At 38.1% G+C, this 13,659-nt stretch overlaps 1 protein-coding gene across 3 annotated transcripts in view; it reads right to left on the bottom strand.

Annotated features, from left to right (window-relative positions):
- The window catches only part of CEMIP (cell migration inducing hyaluronidase 1), an 88,853-nt gene that overhangs the window by 21,865 nt on the left and 53,329 nt on the right, over window positions 1-13,659 (bottom strand). For all 3 annotated transcript variants that reach the window (XM_075273302.1, XM_075273303.1, XM_075273304.1), the window contains exons 12-14: window positions 2,039-2,208; window positions 1,704-1,913; window positions 551-756 (exon numbers count right to left, since the gene is read on the bottom strand). In XM_075273302.1, the coding sequence (XP_075129403.1) occupies window positions 551-756; window positions 1,704-1,913; window positions 2,039-2,208 (586 nt within the window). The remainder of the gene's footprint in view (window positions 1-550; window positions 757-1,703; window positions 1,914-2,038; window positions 2,209-13,659) is intronic.

Genomic DNA, 13,659 nt, shown 5'->3' with positions numbered 1-13,659 from the left:
GCATATTCACTGTGCATTTCATCCATATTGATTGAAGAGATTAAATCTGCAATGAAAATCTATGGTATGTCCACAATATAATGAGCGATTATGGATTTTAAAATCAATCACATTTTTTATTTCCTCTGCATGTGGAGGGGTTTTTACAACACCATCCATGTGTATTGCTGTAAGCGTCTATTCACATATGTTGGATTTGACATGGATTTTGCCAAGGCTACTGCTCCAAATTTGTATCAAATCCAACAACAATCCACATACCATGCATGTAAATGGGGTATACCAACCATGTTCACGTGCAATGGAAAATTTCTGGGTGATTTTTAGCGCCATTTTTTTGCGAAACCAAGGATACGCCCCATTGAGCGACAATAGGGATAGGGCAAGTGTGGATCTGCTGTACACTGACAGCAGATTTGTACATCTATCCTTAAATAACTCTTGAAATTAATATTCTAGAAAGTTCTCTGAAGTAATTAGTGAATTGTTATTAATGTAGATTACATATCAGTAACCAGTAGATGTATTTCACCCAATGCGGTGTACTTACTTGCAGTCCTGTCTGGGTTTTGCGATATATCCAGGATAGGAGCCTTCGGTTATAGTCTTGCACATTTTATTATCTCTGTCTGAAGGTAGTAAAGTCCCAGCTTTAACCAGAAGACCTAGACAGTGGTCAAATGTATTACGTTCCTCTGGGCCATCTTCCGTGAAAAAGCAATGTCCGAGAGTGTCATAACCAACAATGTCCTTTACCTTAAAGAAGAACAATGATTACTAGAATTTCTAATAGACCATACTTGGCACTTACTAGTAAACAAACAGAAAGAACCCTAAACTACAGGCAATTGTACCTTCATTTCACATATACCAGGCGTTCCCACTCCATATTTTCAATGAGAACCCAAAGAAAGTGAATTGATTAATATACATTTTTTAATTCTGACGTCCATGAACTAGATAGTAATGCTACCATAATGACTATAGTTGTACACTGAATGGTCCTAGGTCCATAATAGTTACATAGTTACATAGTAGATGAGGTTAGATAAAGACATCAGTCCATAAAGTCCAACCTATAACCCTACAATCCCTACAGTGTTGATCCAGGGGAAGGCAAAAAAACCCATGCGGCTCATGCCAATTGCCCCATTATAGGGGGAAAAATTCCTTCCCGACTCCAATCTGCCAGTCAGTATAAAATTCCTGGATCAACGTGTCCTTAAAATCTAAAGTCCATAACCTGTTATATTTTTCTCCTCAAGGAAGGCATCCAGGCCCTCTTTGAACTTGTTTAATGAATCCGCCATCACCACTTAATGGACTAGAGAAATGTGGCATGCAGGGTTTCTTTGGCTACCTCATAGAGACATCTGGCAGTATCGGTTATGCTATTATATTAAATTAACACCATAAATAATATTGCTTGCTGACTAACAAGTGCTTGTTAGTCTGATGGTGAAGACTTTATAATGTTGGTATATTCTTCAAATAGGAGGGTGTACAACACCCAACACTCACATGGACTGGCTGATTTATGCACAGTGTCTGGAGCCAAAAGCAGATGGCCCTGTGCAGCACAATTGCACCTCAGCTCCCCTTCAGCTAGACACTCAGTATATTGGGCTCATTGGCCATTATTTCTCTTACATTGATTTATTTTTAGTTTGCTCATTTTTGATCAGTACACTGAAGATACCTACCAGCAAACCATTGGTGCCATGAACAGTAACACAACGAGAAAATGCATGATGGATGGCAATATCCTTTACATAAGTGGGAGGGTAATAACCTCCCTTTTCGTCCACATCACCAGCCGTATGGAAGTGAATAGGGTAATGCCCCATTGATTGTTGTCCCATATGTTTTAGTTCCATGCCCTCTAAATGAACTGCTCTGAAGCCTTGCCCAACCTGAAATAAACAAGAGAAGCCATCATTTACACATTATCTATAGCTCAAAAGGTATATAATGTCATATTTATTTTCTGATATATTAGTTCCATTGCTTAAGTAATAAGCATTTGTTAATGACATACCTTAATATGGCCTCCAAAAGTATCAAAGTCAAAGAATTTACACACAGCAGCGTTGTAACAATGTTCCTCCATTTCTCCAAAAACGACAATATTCCTACTAAGAAGACCAACTTCTGCTCTCATATCAACCCCATCCATCTCCTCGCCAATATGGAGATACTTAGCTTGTCCTGAAAAATAAAAAAGGAATTTCCATTACTTAAAAAAGAAAAAAAAAATCATGAGTTTCTTCTACAGAATTCTTCTCACCTCCGAATTGGCGAAAACATTCTTGTAATTTAGCTAACAGAATCCCCTTGTAGATCCAATAACAACAGATGGTCTAATATTAACTTCTAGCTCGGCATTCTCTTTAACACATTCCAATAAGATGTATCACTGTGCAAACAAGTAAGTTGGTGTGTAAGTTCCCTATAGAAATAATTCTACCGATAGGCTAATTTGGAATTTAGATTGTGAGCCCCAATGGACACATGGACCATTATGGGTGTTACCAACATCTGTAAAGCACTGCAGATTGTGTAGACGATATATAAATGAATATAATACATTATTTCAAACTATGTATGTGAATTTAAATTCTCCTTATAGCAAATACTGGGATCAAATATTGGGCCAAAAGTTTGGTGCATGGTGGAGCAATGTGGACCTAACCTACTTAGAACATCCCTTTCCCATGAAGGCACTAGTCGTAAATTAATCTAAAAAAGTGAGTAATACGCTTAATAAATGTGATGGAAATCATGTTACAGTTTTTGGCACAAATTATCCCAGAATTCTCATGTATTTGTAATGTCCCACAATGAATGGGGCGGGATCAGATATTGTTCATTACATGAGGACACTTTTATGCTGCTTGAACACTATAATGAAAGATCCCCCGTAGATCAGGAGTAATAAGCTATGACTGTATCTAATCCTAAAAGGTAAAATTCTGCCATGGCCATCAAGGCCCCAAAAACCCTTGCCCCATATTGTAGCCCAAGATATAAATTCATGTCATGACAAGTTTGTATCTATTATTATGAAAGATTTCTACTCTAGTTAGAACTTAAGATCACCAATAGGATTCTGTAATTGGGGTGATTAGTGACATTATATTAATAGAAAATCCACAGAACCCACAGGATTACATCCATCTCTAAAAGAAATTGTGGAAGATACTCAATTCTAGACGTTGGTGGATATGCTTACAAGGAAAAATCCTATGGAAGAGATACCAGAAAATGTGTAACTATGATCAATGTATAAAGACACGGCAGGCAAGGACATCAAGACTTGTCTCGCCACTTCATTTCTCTACCAGCTTTGAAGCTGCACATCACATATGGTCCCGGTTTTGCTCTTTCCCACTAAAATTCCATCATAAAATTCCATTGTCCACTAGAATTAGAGGATTATAAGGTGCAACATTCTCAGCCTGGTTGCGTGCAATGTCTTCCCGGTCATGTCTGGGGAAGATATAAATGTCTAGACTCTCTGCTCAACATACTGTGCACCTTTTATTACAAATAGTAAAATCCTCAATTGAACAATGGTAAACCATTCAACGCATATGACAATGAAGTACCTTAGACTAGCTAACTGCAAAATAGATCCTATGAAGATCAAGAATTCTATCAACATGTCAGCAATAAGATAAGATATATTACATTTATTATACATATAATATTATAGGGAAATCCTGTGCATTTATTCTTTATTTAATCAATGGATTAAACAGTCCCAGGATGTGACTTGCCACATATATCTATGGTATATAAATGTCTAGACTTGGGAATAAATGTCTGGAATATATATGCTGTAAAAATAAGGTTTGTCCCCTATTTTTCTAAGAATTGGTCAGGCGCAGTTTTCTATCAATGACCTAGATTCTGCACCCGAATGATTCTAATCTGATATTCATGTCAGGAGGTGGAGGCTACATATCTACAAGGCATTTCTGGAGAAATAGTTACTGGGTAGTGGCAGAAGATTTCCAGCCTGCCAAGATCTTATATTTATACAGTCTCTGATGCCAAAGTAATTAACATTTCATTCAACTGGCGTCCCTTTCTTCACCAGCTTGACACAGAAATCCGAAGTCTAATTGGACATGAAGCATAACTTCTCAATGAGAGGCAGATGCAACACGGAATTACATGGCGCTTTACATGCAAACTCCAGGGAAGTACAATGGCACCGCCATGGATGTATTATATACACACAAGAAAGGAGTCACCATTTATCACAATGGAATACATGTTACTAAATATCTGTGGTTCCTCCAACTATTTAACCAATTCAGGACCAGACATTTTTTCTTTTCTTTTTATTTTTTTGTACATGCACATTTGAGGTCAATAACATTTTTTTCATTCATATTATTCAAATAATTGTTGCATCTACTGACAGTGATACATGGGGAATTATTTTTATATGCTTTTTCTTCATTTTTATAGCCAGGAAAAGGAGGGGAAATGTGTCTGTTTTTCACATTTCTTCACTTTTCTTTTTAAGCTCAAAACGATAACATTTTTAAAATAGTTTTCCTTTTCCATTACGGTAATATTTAGGTAGGTGAAACAGAGTTATGTTGCCAGGGGTGGGGCTAGAACCTGTGATATGGGTGCGGTACTGGCAAATTTTTATGACATTTTCTACCCTTTTTTTTTTTTTTTACATGAGTATACATGAGTCTCTGACCCTCTCTCAATTTTCAGATATGCTGAGTAGGCAATGACCTAGTCAATGATGAGTGGCACCCAGAGAAGTAAAAAAAAAAAAAAAAAAAAAAAAAAAAAAAAAAAACACACATCAGAGAGATGCTAGAGTTCTAAGCCATGGTAAGCTTCAAATTTTTAGTTAAAGGGCTCTATCATTGGGAAAAGTCCTAGCATAGCCTTTAGAAAGGCTATTTCACACCTACCTTTTGTATGTAAATCGCCTGAGTAGTTTTTGAATAAGTCAGTTTTTATTCATATGCTAATGATCTTCGACTGATACAGATACAGCAGATATTTCAGAGTGAAAGTCATTTTATCAGGGAAAGGGGGAAACAGAAACAGTCTGATAAGAGGAGAAAGAAGTATTTTTCTATGAAATATTACAAAATTTCTTATTTGTAAAAGTGACAGTGACTATTTACTTATTGGGCCAAGCAGATAGACACGCCAGGAAAATGGATTTGATGTAGATATATTTGTACATATACCAAATCAGTTTTCCAGTCTCTAACGATCCCTGTTTAGATACAGATTGCAACTTTCTGCATGTGTCTCTATATATTTAGACATATGGTTTGTCTATCACATTTCATCTAAAATGAATTCCGGTGAGAATTAACCATAGCTTCACTGACAATATTACTCCAGGAAGAATTTAAGATAGAAAAACGTATTCTTTGTTTCCTTGCATGCAATCTGTTGTCTGTTAGTGAAGCTGAACAGAGCGACCGTCCCACTTGTATGCTTTTCATTTAATCATAATGCAGGTCATGCTAAGCTGTAATCACTCGCAAAAATGCCAAACATGCACAGTGCGATGTCTATATATAAACTAGCTCGGCAGACTTGGCTCAACCAACAATGCTAAAGATATTTTGGAACATTTAATTCTAAAACAAAAAAAAAAAAACCTTTTAATGATCTATTTAAAAAAAAAGGAATGCCTTTAATTTAGAGCCTGAAAAAACACACGCCAGTACTAACAATACCAGGAGCGGAGAGTTTCCACCATTCTTCCTGCCAGGGTTGAACTGAGTTAGTAAGGAAAAATCAGAGGTAGAACAAGAAAGAGTCGTACATTGATTAAAGAGAAAAGTAAAATTACAAAAACATGTAAAAATATGGTGGAAAGTTTATCATTGTTTTGACAAGTCCATCACTATATTATCCAGCTCTGGAAATTCACTTCAACAATACTCAATATGAGCGGAGTGATCCAGAAAAGAGTAAAGAGTTAAGAAGTTAAATCGAAGCAAACTTTCAGAAGATTTCTGTTCTCTGACTGAGAGTAGGATATGATAGAGGAAGGGAGTTGTGCCCCTTGACAGGACTCTTACAAGAGTCAGTGAGAGTCCTGATTGCCCCTCCCACGCAGGATGATTGACAGCTCACCCTGTATCAATACACTATGAGTGGGCGGGGCAAGCAGGACTCTCACTGTCTCTAATAAGAGTCCTGTCAGGATTTACTCTAATAAGGGTCCATTCACATGGAGGAAAATGGTGAGGAATTTGGTGTGGAATTTCAGCGCTGAAAAAAAACCCTCCCATTGACTTCAATGATTTCCTTGTTCTACTTGCAAAAAAAGCAACTAATTGAAGTCAATGGGAGACTTTTTTTCAGTGCTGATATTCCACACCAAATTCCTCAGTGTGAATGGACCCTAATATTTACTCAGAAACCCAACTCCAAATCACAAAAGCCTACAAATCACTGAGCTCAGCTTCTCATCTTATTTTATTTTCTTGTAGGGTAACATAAATTACTAGATAAGATCAATTTAATGCATCTCTAAGAGGATGTATACATTTATTACACATTCAGACAGGTTGTCTCTCTGAGATATATTCTCTTCTTCATTCTCCAAGCTCTCGTGTAGGGAATTGGGGCTAGTGTAGAGCAGGTGTGAACCTGCCCTTTTCACCGCCCAAGGTGAACGACAGAAAGCCCCCCCCCCCCCGGGAGAAGGGGGTGGGGTGAAGCGAAGGGGGCGGGGCATAGCGGCGTTCGCAGGCAGAGAACAGGCAGGGAGAGGACCTGCTCTCTGCCTGAGCATGAGGGGAGGCTGCTCCCTGGGGCCCTGTCATGGCGCCGCCTGAAGCGGTCGCTTCAGGTCGCCTAATGGGAGGTGCGGCGCTGGTGTAGAGACACAAAGGAGTATTTGGATACCCAAACATGTGGGATTTCTCTATAGGCATCTAAGTAGTATACATCCCACACCTAAAGTGAAAGATTAAAGCTTTTCTTAAAATATGTGATAAGCAGCAAAGGGGTTATGCCACGAAAAATATTTAGAACATAACAAATTGCTGATCAATTTGTAAAGTGCTGCAGAATATATTGGCGCTATATAAATAAAATGTATTATTATTATAATTATTATTATTATTATTATTAGTATGTAGATTGTGAGCCCCATATAGGGTTCACAACGCACATTTTTTTCCCCTATCAGTATGTGTTTGGGAGGAAATCTACGCAAACATGGGGAGAACATACAAACTCCTTGCAGATGTTGTCCTTGGCAGGATTCAAACCCAAGACTCCAGCGTTGCAAGGCTGCAGTGCTAACCACTGAGCCACCAAGTTGCCCCTATTATTATTAATAATAATAATAATAATAATAATAATAATCAGTGGGTGTCCTCCTATATCATTTTATTGTTGTAAAGGGTGTAAAGTAATTCATCTTTCTTCTGCTGTTGTTCTGTATCTCCTTGGACATGCATCCCGTCCCTTCAGACTATTCATCCCTACTGAACTTAGCTAGCATAGTATTATGGGAATTTTTGTTTAAAAGCTGCCAAAGATTAACACATCAAAGTTCATCCGTCTTTAATAAAAAGTGAATATATTGTTGTAAATGGGTTAGGTTTCCAGATAGTGCTGCTCTCATGAAAAGGCGACATCATACACGTTCATTATCTATTTCAATAACATCCAGTTGTACCAAGCCCTTCCTTATCCACCCTCTGTGGTGTGTTAAGATAAAAAACAAATCTAATCTTATACTGAAGTAACACTATATTATTTTAAGTTATATAAATAAAGCTGGGGAGGATATGTTGAGGAATTTGTGCAAGGAGTCAGCAAGTGTTTAAGAGTCATGTTTATATAAGACAAAATGTTCTTGCCATGAAAGTGCAACATTGAGAAAGTACATTTGGGGTGGGGGGACATGTGTAATGTATACAGGGTCCAGGATGTATCTGTTTATCAGCACTCTAGAGTTGATAAAGTTGAATGGGAAGAGGTGAGAAAGGGGCTGCCATAGGACTATGGCTTCAGCTTATCTTACTATGAACAGAAGCATTGACAGGTGAAATCCTAGGGCAAGATTTCTCTTCTGTCACATATCTACCATTGGAGGAGAGTTGAGAGGCCCTCATGTAAATTAGCCGTTTGTCGACTTAATACGTACGGCAAGTTTAAAGGGAATGTAGCAACAGAAATTATATTTTATATTAAACATATTTTTTATGAATTTTATTATTTTTTTGTTTTTACGTTTTCCATGTCACTATCTATAGTAAAATAAAAATACTATATCCTGCAATTTTCACTCTGGCCATTAAACCAAATAATAAACACTTGCCCCTTGATCAGCACTGTAGGGGATTGTAGGGTTATAGGTTGGACTTGATGGACTGATGTCTTCATCCAACCTCATCTACTATCTAACTATGTGGCTATGTAGGGGTTTCCTTTGCAGCAGTCACATCATTTACATCCCAGACAAGACAAAAAAATAAATACATTTACAGGTAACACCACTGACCCATCATTACATCCACTACTGACAATAGATGATGTCTTATCAACAGACACTCTCTATTTGCATTATTACATGAGCAAATACATCATTGATATAATGTGTTTCTCATTTTAATACGAATAATTTATAGAATAAGATGCAATACTTCTAGAATATATTTCCATTCTCCACTTTACTTCTCAAACCTGTTTATTCAACTCGAGTGAGTGACCACTTAATATCACATTACTCCGGCCCTTGTGTTAGAACAACACATCTGTAATAGTCTTCCATGTATTCTGCGCTACTAAGTGTCCCATTATGATGAAGAGCTGCCGATACGTTGCCAGAGAGGTCGGAGCGGCAATTAGCAGTGGATTAGATTTGTTTTTGGTAATCCAGGTCCTGACTCATGGCCTAAAGATTTCATAAACCCACGCAGGCTTTTTATAACATAATTACAAATATTATTCTTCAAAGTTTTTTATTACTAAGTGACAAGTGATTGAATATGATGTTATGGAGCGTGGAGATGGGTTACAAGAGGTGCCAAAGCTTTTGCTTCATGTGTGCAATAAAGAATTGAGCCAGGTCAAACTAAATTTAGTTTTTGTGATATTCTAACAGATGTTTGCAACGATAAATAGAAAACTGGAAACATAAAAAGTGCAATGGCACAAGGTTAACTCATTGCTGGAGCGGAATCTTGGGCAACATTCTTCTGAATATGGCTAATGTTTTTTTAATATTACCCTATTAAAATATCAGTCTCAAAATGCAACATGTCTATATCATCTGAAAAATAGCACCTTACATCTGTCATCAGGTCATCTAGTATATGGAGATCTAAATTCATACATACTCACCTTGATTTACTGGTTATGATGTCTCAGACCACCAAAGCATAGTGTGCATAGGATAGTCTGAGAAGATAGGCAGCCATTATGGTGAATGGAGAGGGGAACGAAAACTGGCAAATCCACAACAAAAGGACAAAAGGAGGTCACCGGGTAGTTTCACTATACATTGTCTATGTTATAGAAAATTCCCCCAGACAACCAAAGGGTGACTTCAATAATATTCGGACTGCCTACAATCACTGCTAGGGAGAATTTACACGCCGATTTATACATTCAACTCAGTGATAAATATGTATGCATGTACCAAGCTCTGGAGCCAGAATTTACTCAACTCCGTGTCTAGTGAAAGAAGTTCAGAAATGTTGAATAGGTTATGAAACAAGTTATTTTAGAGTATTGGATCTAAAGAAAAAAAATAGAAAGACATTCACTTAAAGAACATTAATTTCTGACGATAGTGTGTTGGCCAAGAGACATCAATATCATCTCTGTCTATCACCCTACCAATGACTATCAGCCTCTATAATCAGAACCTATAGCTCCAAGACTTCTCCTGAGTTGCTCAAGTTCTCTGGAATGTCCTACCCCAGATTAACAGTCAGCTTCCACAGTTTTAAGCATACCCTTTAAACAAATTTGTTTAGGCAAACCTATCACACTTCCTTAAACTAACACTTCTACAGTTACCCACTTCAAACTAATGCTCCTCTGTTGACCCTTCCCCTATCCCAAATTGATGCCTTCATCAAATATAACTGAGGATCTTCACACAAAGACACCGGCTGGGGTCAGCTCATACAGTTTTATTTATTGATGTTTTTAGTTCATAAAAATGTCTTTACCACTGTTTAAAGAGGACCTATCACGTCCTCGGGCACACATGGTTTAATACTCCGATAGGAAGCCGACAGTGCGCTGAATTCAGTGCACTGTTGGCTTTCCTGTTAAGTTCCCTGAATGAAGAGCTATCGGTGCATTTACTGATAGTTCTTCACTGTCAGAATGGCGTTGCTGACAGTCTAACTGGGAACGCCCCTCCTGACAGTACTGTGTGTAGCGCTATACTGTGAGGGTGCGTTCCTTACTGCCCTGCCATGATGCTGAGTGGTGAGGAATGCCCCTCTCCTGATAGTATTCTTCCATAAACTAGTACTGGGTGGGACGGGGTTTGCGTTCCTCACCGCTCAACATCATGGTCGGGAGGTAAGGAACACTCCCTCACAATATAGCGCTACACACAGTACTGTCAGGAGGGGCGCTCCCAGTTAGACTGTCAGCAACGCCACTCTGACAGTGAAGAGCTCTCGGTGCATTTACAGATAGCTCTTCACTCAGGGCACATAATGAGAAAGCCGGCAGTGCGATATATAAAACCACATGTGCCTGAGGACCTGAAAGGTCCTCTTTAAGTAAATTATGTCATCTCCTTCCACCTTGTAGATAGTAAGCTCTTGTGAGCAGGGCCCAAATTCCTAATGTATAAATTGATGATGAATGTATTACTCTGTAATGTCTCACTTAGTCTGGACATGAGCTATGATTTGTAAGGTGCTACAGAATATGCCATTGCTAAATGAATACAAATATATCATTATTTTGATACCAAATATGATTGATTTCACCTTAATATAATTTTTTTATTTTCATATCAGTTCCCTATGACCTACTGAAAAACACAAAAGCCGTAAGCCAGATGTTTAAATCCAGCTAAATCTCTATACGCTGCTCTTATTTCAGCATGGCATTGCATAACCATTTGTTTGCAATTCTCCTACATGACAAAGTAAAGAATAGTACAACACACACCACATCTGTCTCGCTGAGATTATACAGCGGTTTCTGTTTGTCATTGAAAACATTTTTCAAAAAATCGTGGGAGGATTAGGACTAAAGATAGAACATGCATTACGAAGCCTTGACATGAAAAGCTTGGCTGCTGACATCTTTCTTTGTTAGAACCTGCCTCAACAGCGCAGACTGCTAGGGATCAGTAAACTCACAGCAATGGCCAGCACTGAGATAAAGCAATGTTTTTGGCTTGGAAAGTGAATAAGTTCTTGGTAAGTTTGCAGTTTACAAGCTCATTCATTATTTATACTACTACATGGACGATGGGAGCATCAAAGACTATTTATATTTTTGCAACTATTTTTTACTGCTCCACTAAATCTAAGAAAAACATAAAGCAACTCTGCAAATAGTGTTAATTAAAAAAAAAAAAAAAACTATTTCATGTATACAGCTCGTAGGCAAACCTATGTGTCTCTATGGTAACAGACTACAAAGAAATCCTGTGTAGTCTGAGCTTGCATTCACTTGTTACTATAGTCAATTTACCTTCTTTTTTCCTAGCCTAGTAGTAAGAAATGGCCAAAAGAGTGTTGTAACCTATACAAAGTCATACTTAGGCTGAGTTCACACGGGGTATTTTGGTCAGGATTTTGAGGCCGTATCCGCCTCAAAATCCTGACCAAAAAGACGTCTCCCACTGAAATCAATGGGAGCCGGACAGTTCTTTTTTCCGGGAGCCGTTTGTTTTTTCCGGCTCCTGGAAAAAAGAACAGACTTGCTCATTCTTCAGGCCGTTTTGCCTTGCGATTCCGCCTGAAGACACTCCTTCCTCCGGACTAGGCCCATTCATTTGGGCCTAATCCGGAGCGGAGTGCGAGACTGGATGCCAGTATACTGCACCGGCATCCAGACGGAGCTACTCGTATTTTGGACCGGATCCTCAGGTTCTGGACCAAAAAACCCTGTGTAAACTCAGCCTAATTTTGGGTAGTCTTCAGGACTCCAACGGGGAAGAGTCAGGCGCAGAAGCTTAAGGTTTAAGGAAGGGGGGTTTAAAATGTCATTTTATTCTTGTGCAGGCTTATTTCATCAAGGACCAGGAGTAGAACAATGGGGCGTATATCATATAATGTATATACAGTATTATAAATATATAATTTGTGGGCTTTGGTAAAACAGTGGTGGGACTCAATGATTACAAAACCAGGATGCGGTATATATGTGTATGTCCCTTCTATAAAAGAAGGCAGGTAAGTATTATAGTGTGACTGACATGGTGCATTGTATGTTTGTAGTATTAACAGTATATAGCAGCCTGTGTGTGCTACGTGCCTGATGTATTATTAGCCTCTGTATTGTTTTGGCACCTTGTAAAGTGGGAACCACACACACACCTATCACAAACCCTGTTACTAATAACACTGGTCCAAACTCACTAGTCGCTATATGATTCCCCAATAAGGATTCACTAGGCTGGTATATCACTAACCTATTAATGTACATACAGTTTTCCCTATTCTGTGTTGAGACCAGCACGAAAGCAGTCCAATATCAAGATCACATATGAAGTATTTATATAGTATTTATTTATTATGATTATTTGTATAGCGCCATCATATGTAAGTAGATGTGATCTACTGTTTGACATGGTTCTATATCTACAGATTCTCTAGTCCCTAAGAACATATATTATATGCTGTCCCTGAAAAATCTAGCTTGTCATTTTTTGCTTGCTTGCAGATGGTCCAAACTTCTAACATTGTGAGCTCACATTTCACAGTGTATATGGAATTCCTATAAAATGATGAGTTTTGCCCCAGGAAAAAACAATGTCATGTGCAAGTGAGGCAACGGCCGCTGAAGTGTCTTGACATGTAGTCCCCACCAGCAAAAGATCATACTTATCAGATTAAAGCAGACAGTACAGCAGGTCTGTATATATGTACTATAAATCAGACAAAATGAGCGTCAAACGGGAAGATACAGATGTTTAGAAAGTAGCAGGATTAGCTGTATGACTGATTCGCAGTATAGTGAAATACAAGCTGCTCGTATACTGAAAAGCCTCTTTGTAGCTGTCACATATGTATAAGTTTCCATCCCTTTAGAGAAAGGAAAGGGGAACCAGACCAAATATATAAACATATTACTCTTCTGCTAAACCTGACCTGCCACTGTGGATTAGCGGTGCCTGATCTGAAAGTAAACTACCTATACATCATGTTTTTTCTTTAAAATTAGATAAATCACAATTTTATAGAGGATGTGTCACTTTCCTGACATGTCTACTTTAGTAAATGCTTGTAATCCACACAAAATAACAATTTTGCTTAGAACTTATGTTGTGCCATTCCTCTGTTATTCCTCCCAGAAATATATGATCAAAACCCAAATCTGGTAATATTTCTTATTCTTCATCCCTGTAGTACAGGGCATAGTAATGTGTAATGAACAATGCACTCAACCATTGACTACATCATTAATTTTACCAGAAGTCATAACCAGAAGAAG

This window comes from Leptodactylus fuscus, chromosome 5 (assembly GCF_031893055.1).
Source record: "Leptodactylus fuscus isolate aLepFus1 chromosome 5, aLepFus1.hap2, whole genome shotgun sequence".
NCBI lineage: Eukaryota > Metazoa > Chordata > Amphibia > Anura > Leptodactylidae > Leptodactylus > Leptodactylus fuscus.
The sequence above is the reverse complement of the archived record's forward strand: the minus strand, read 5'-3'. Positions and strand labels throughout refer to the sequence as shown.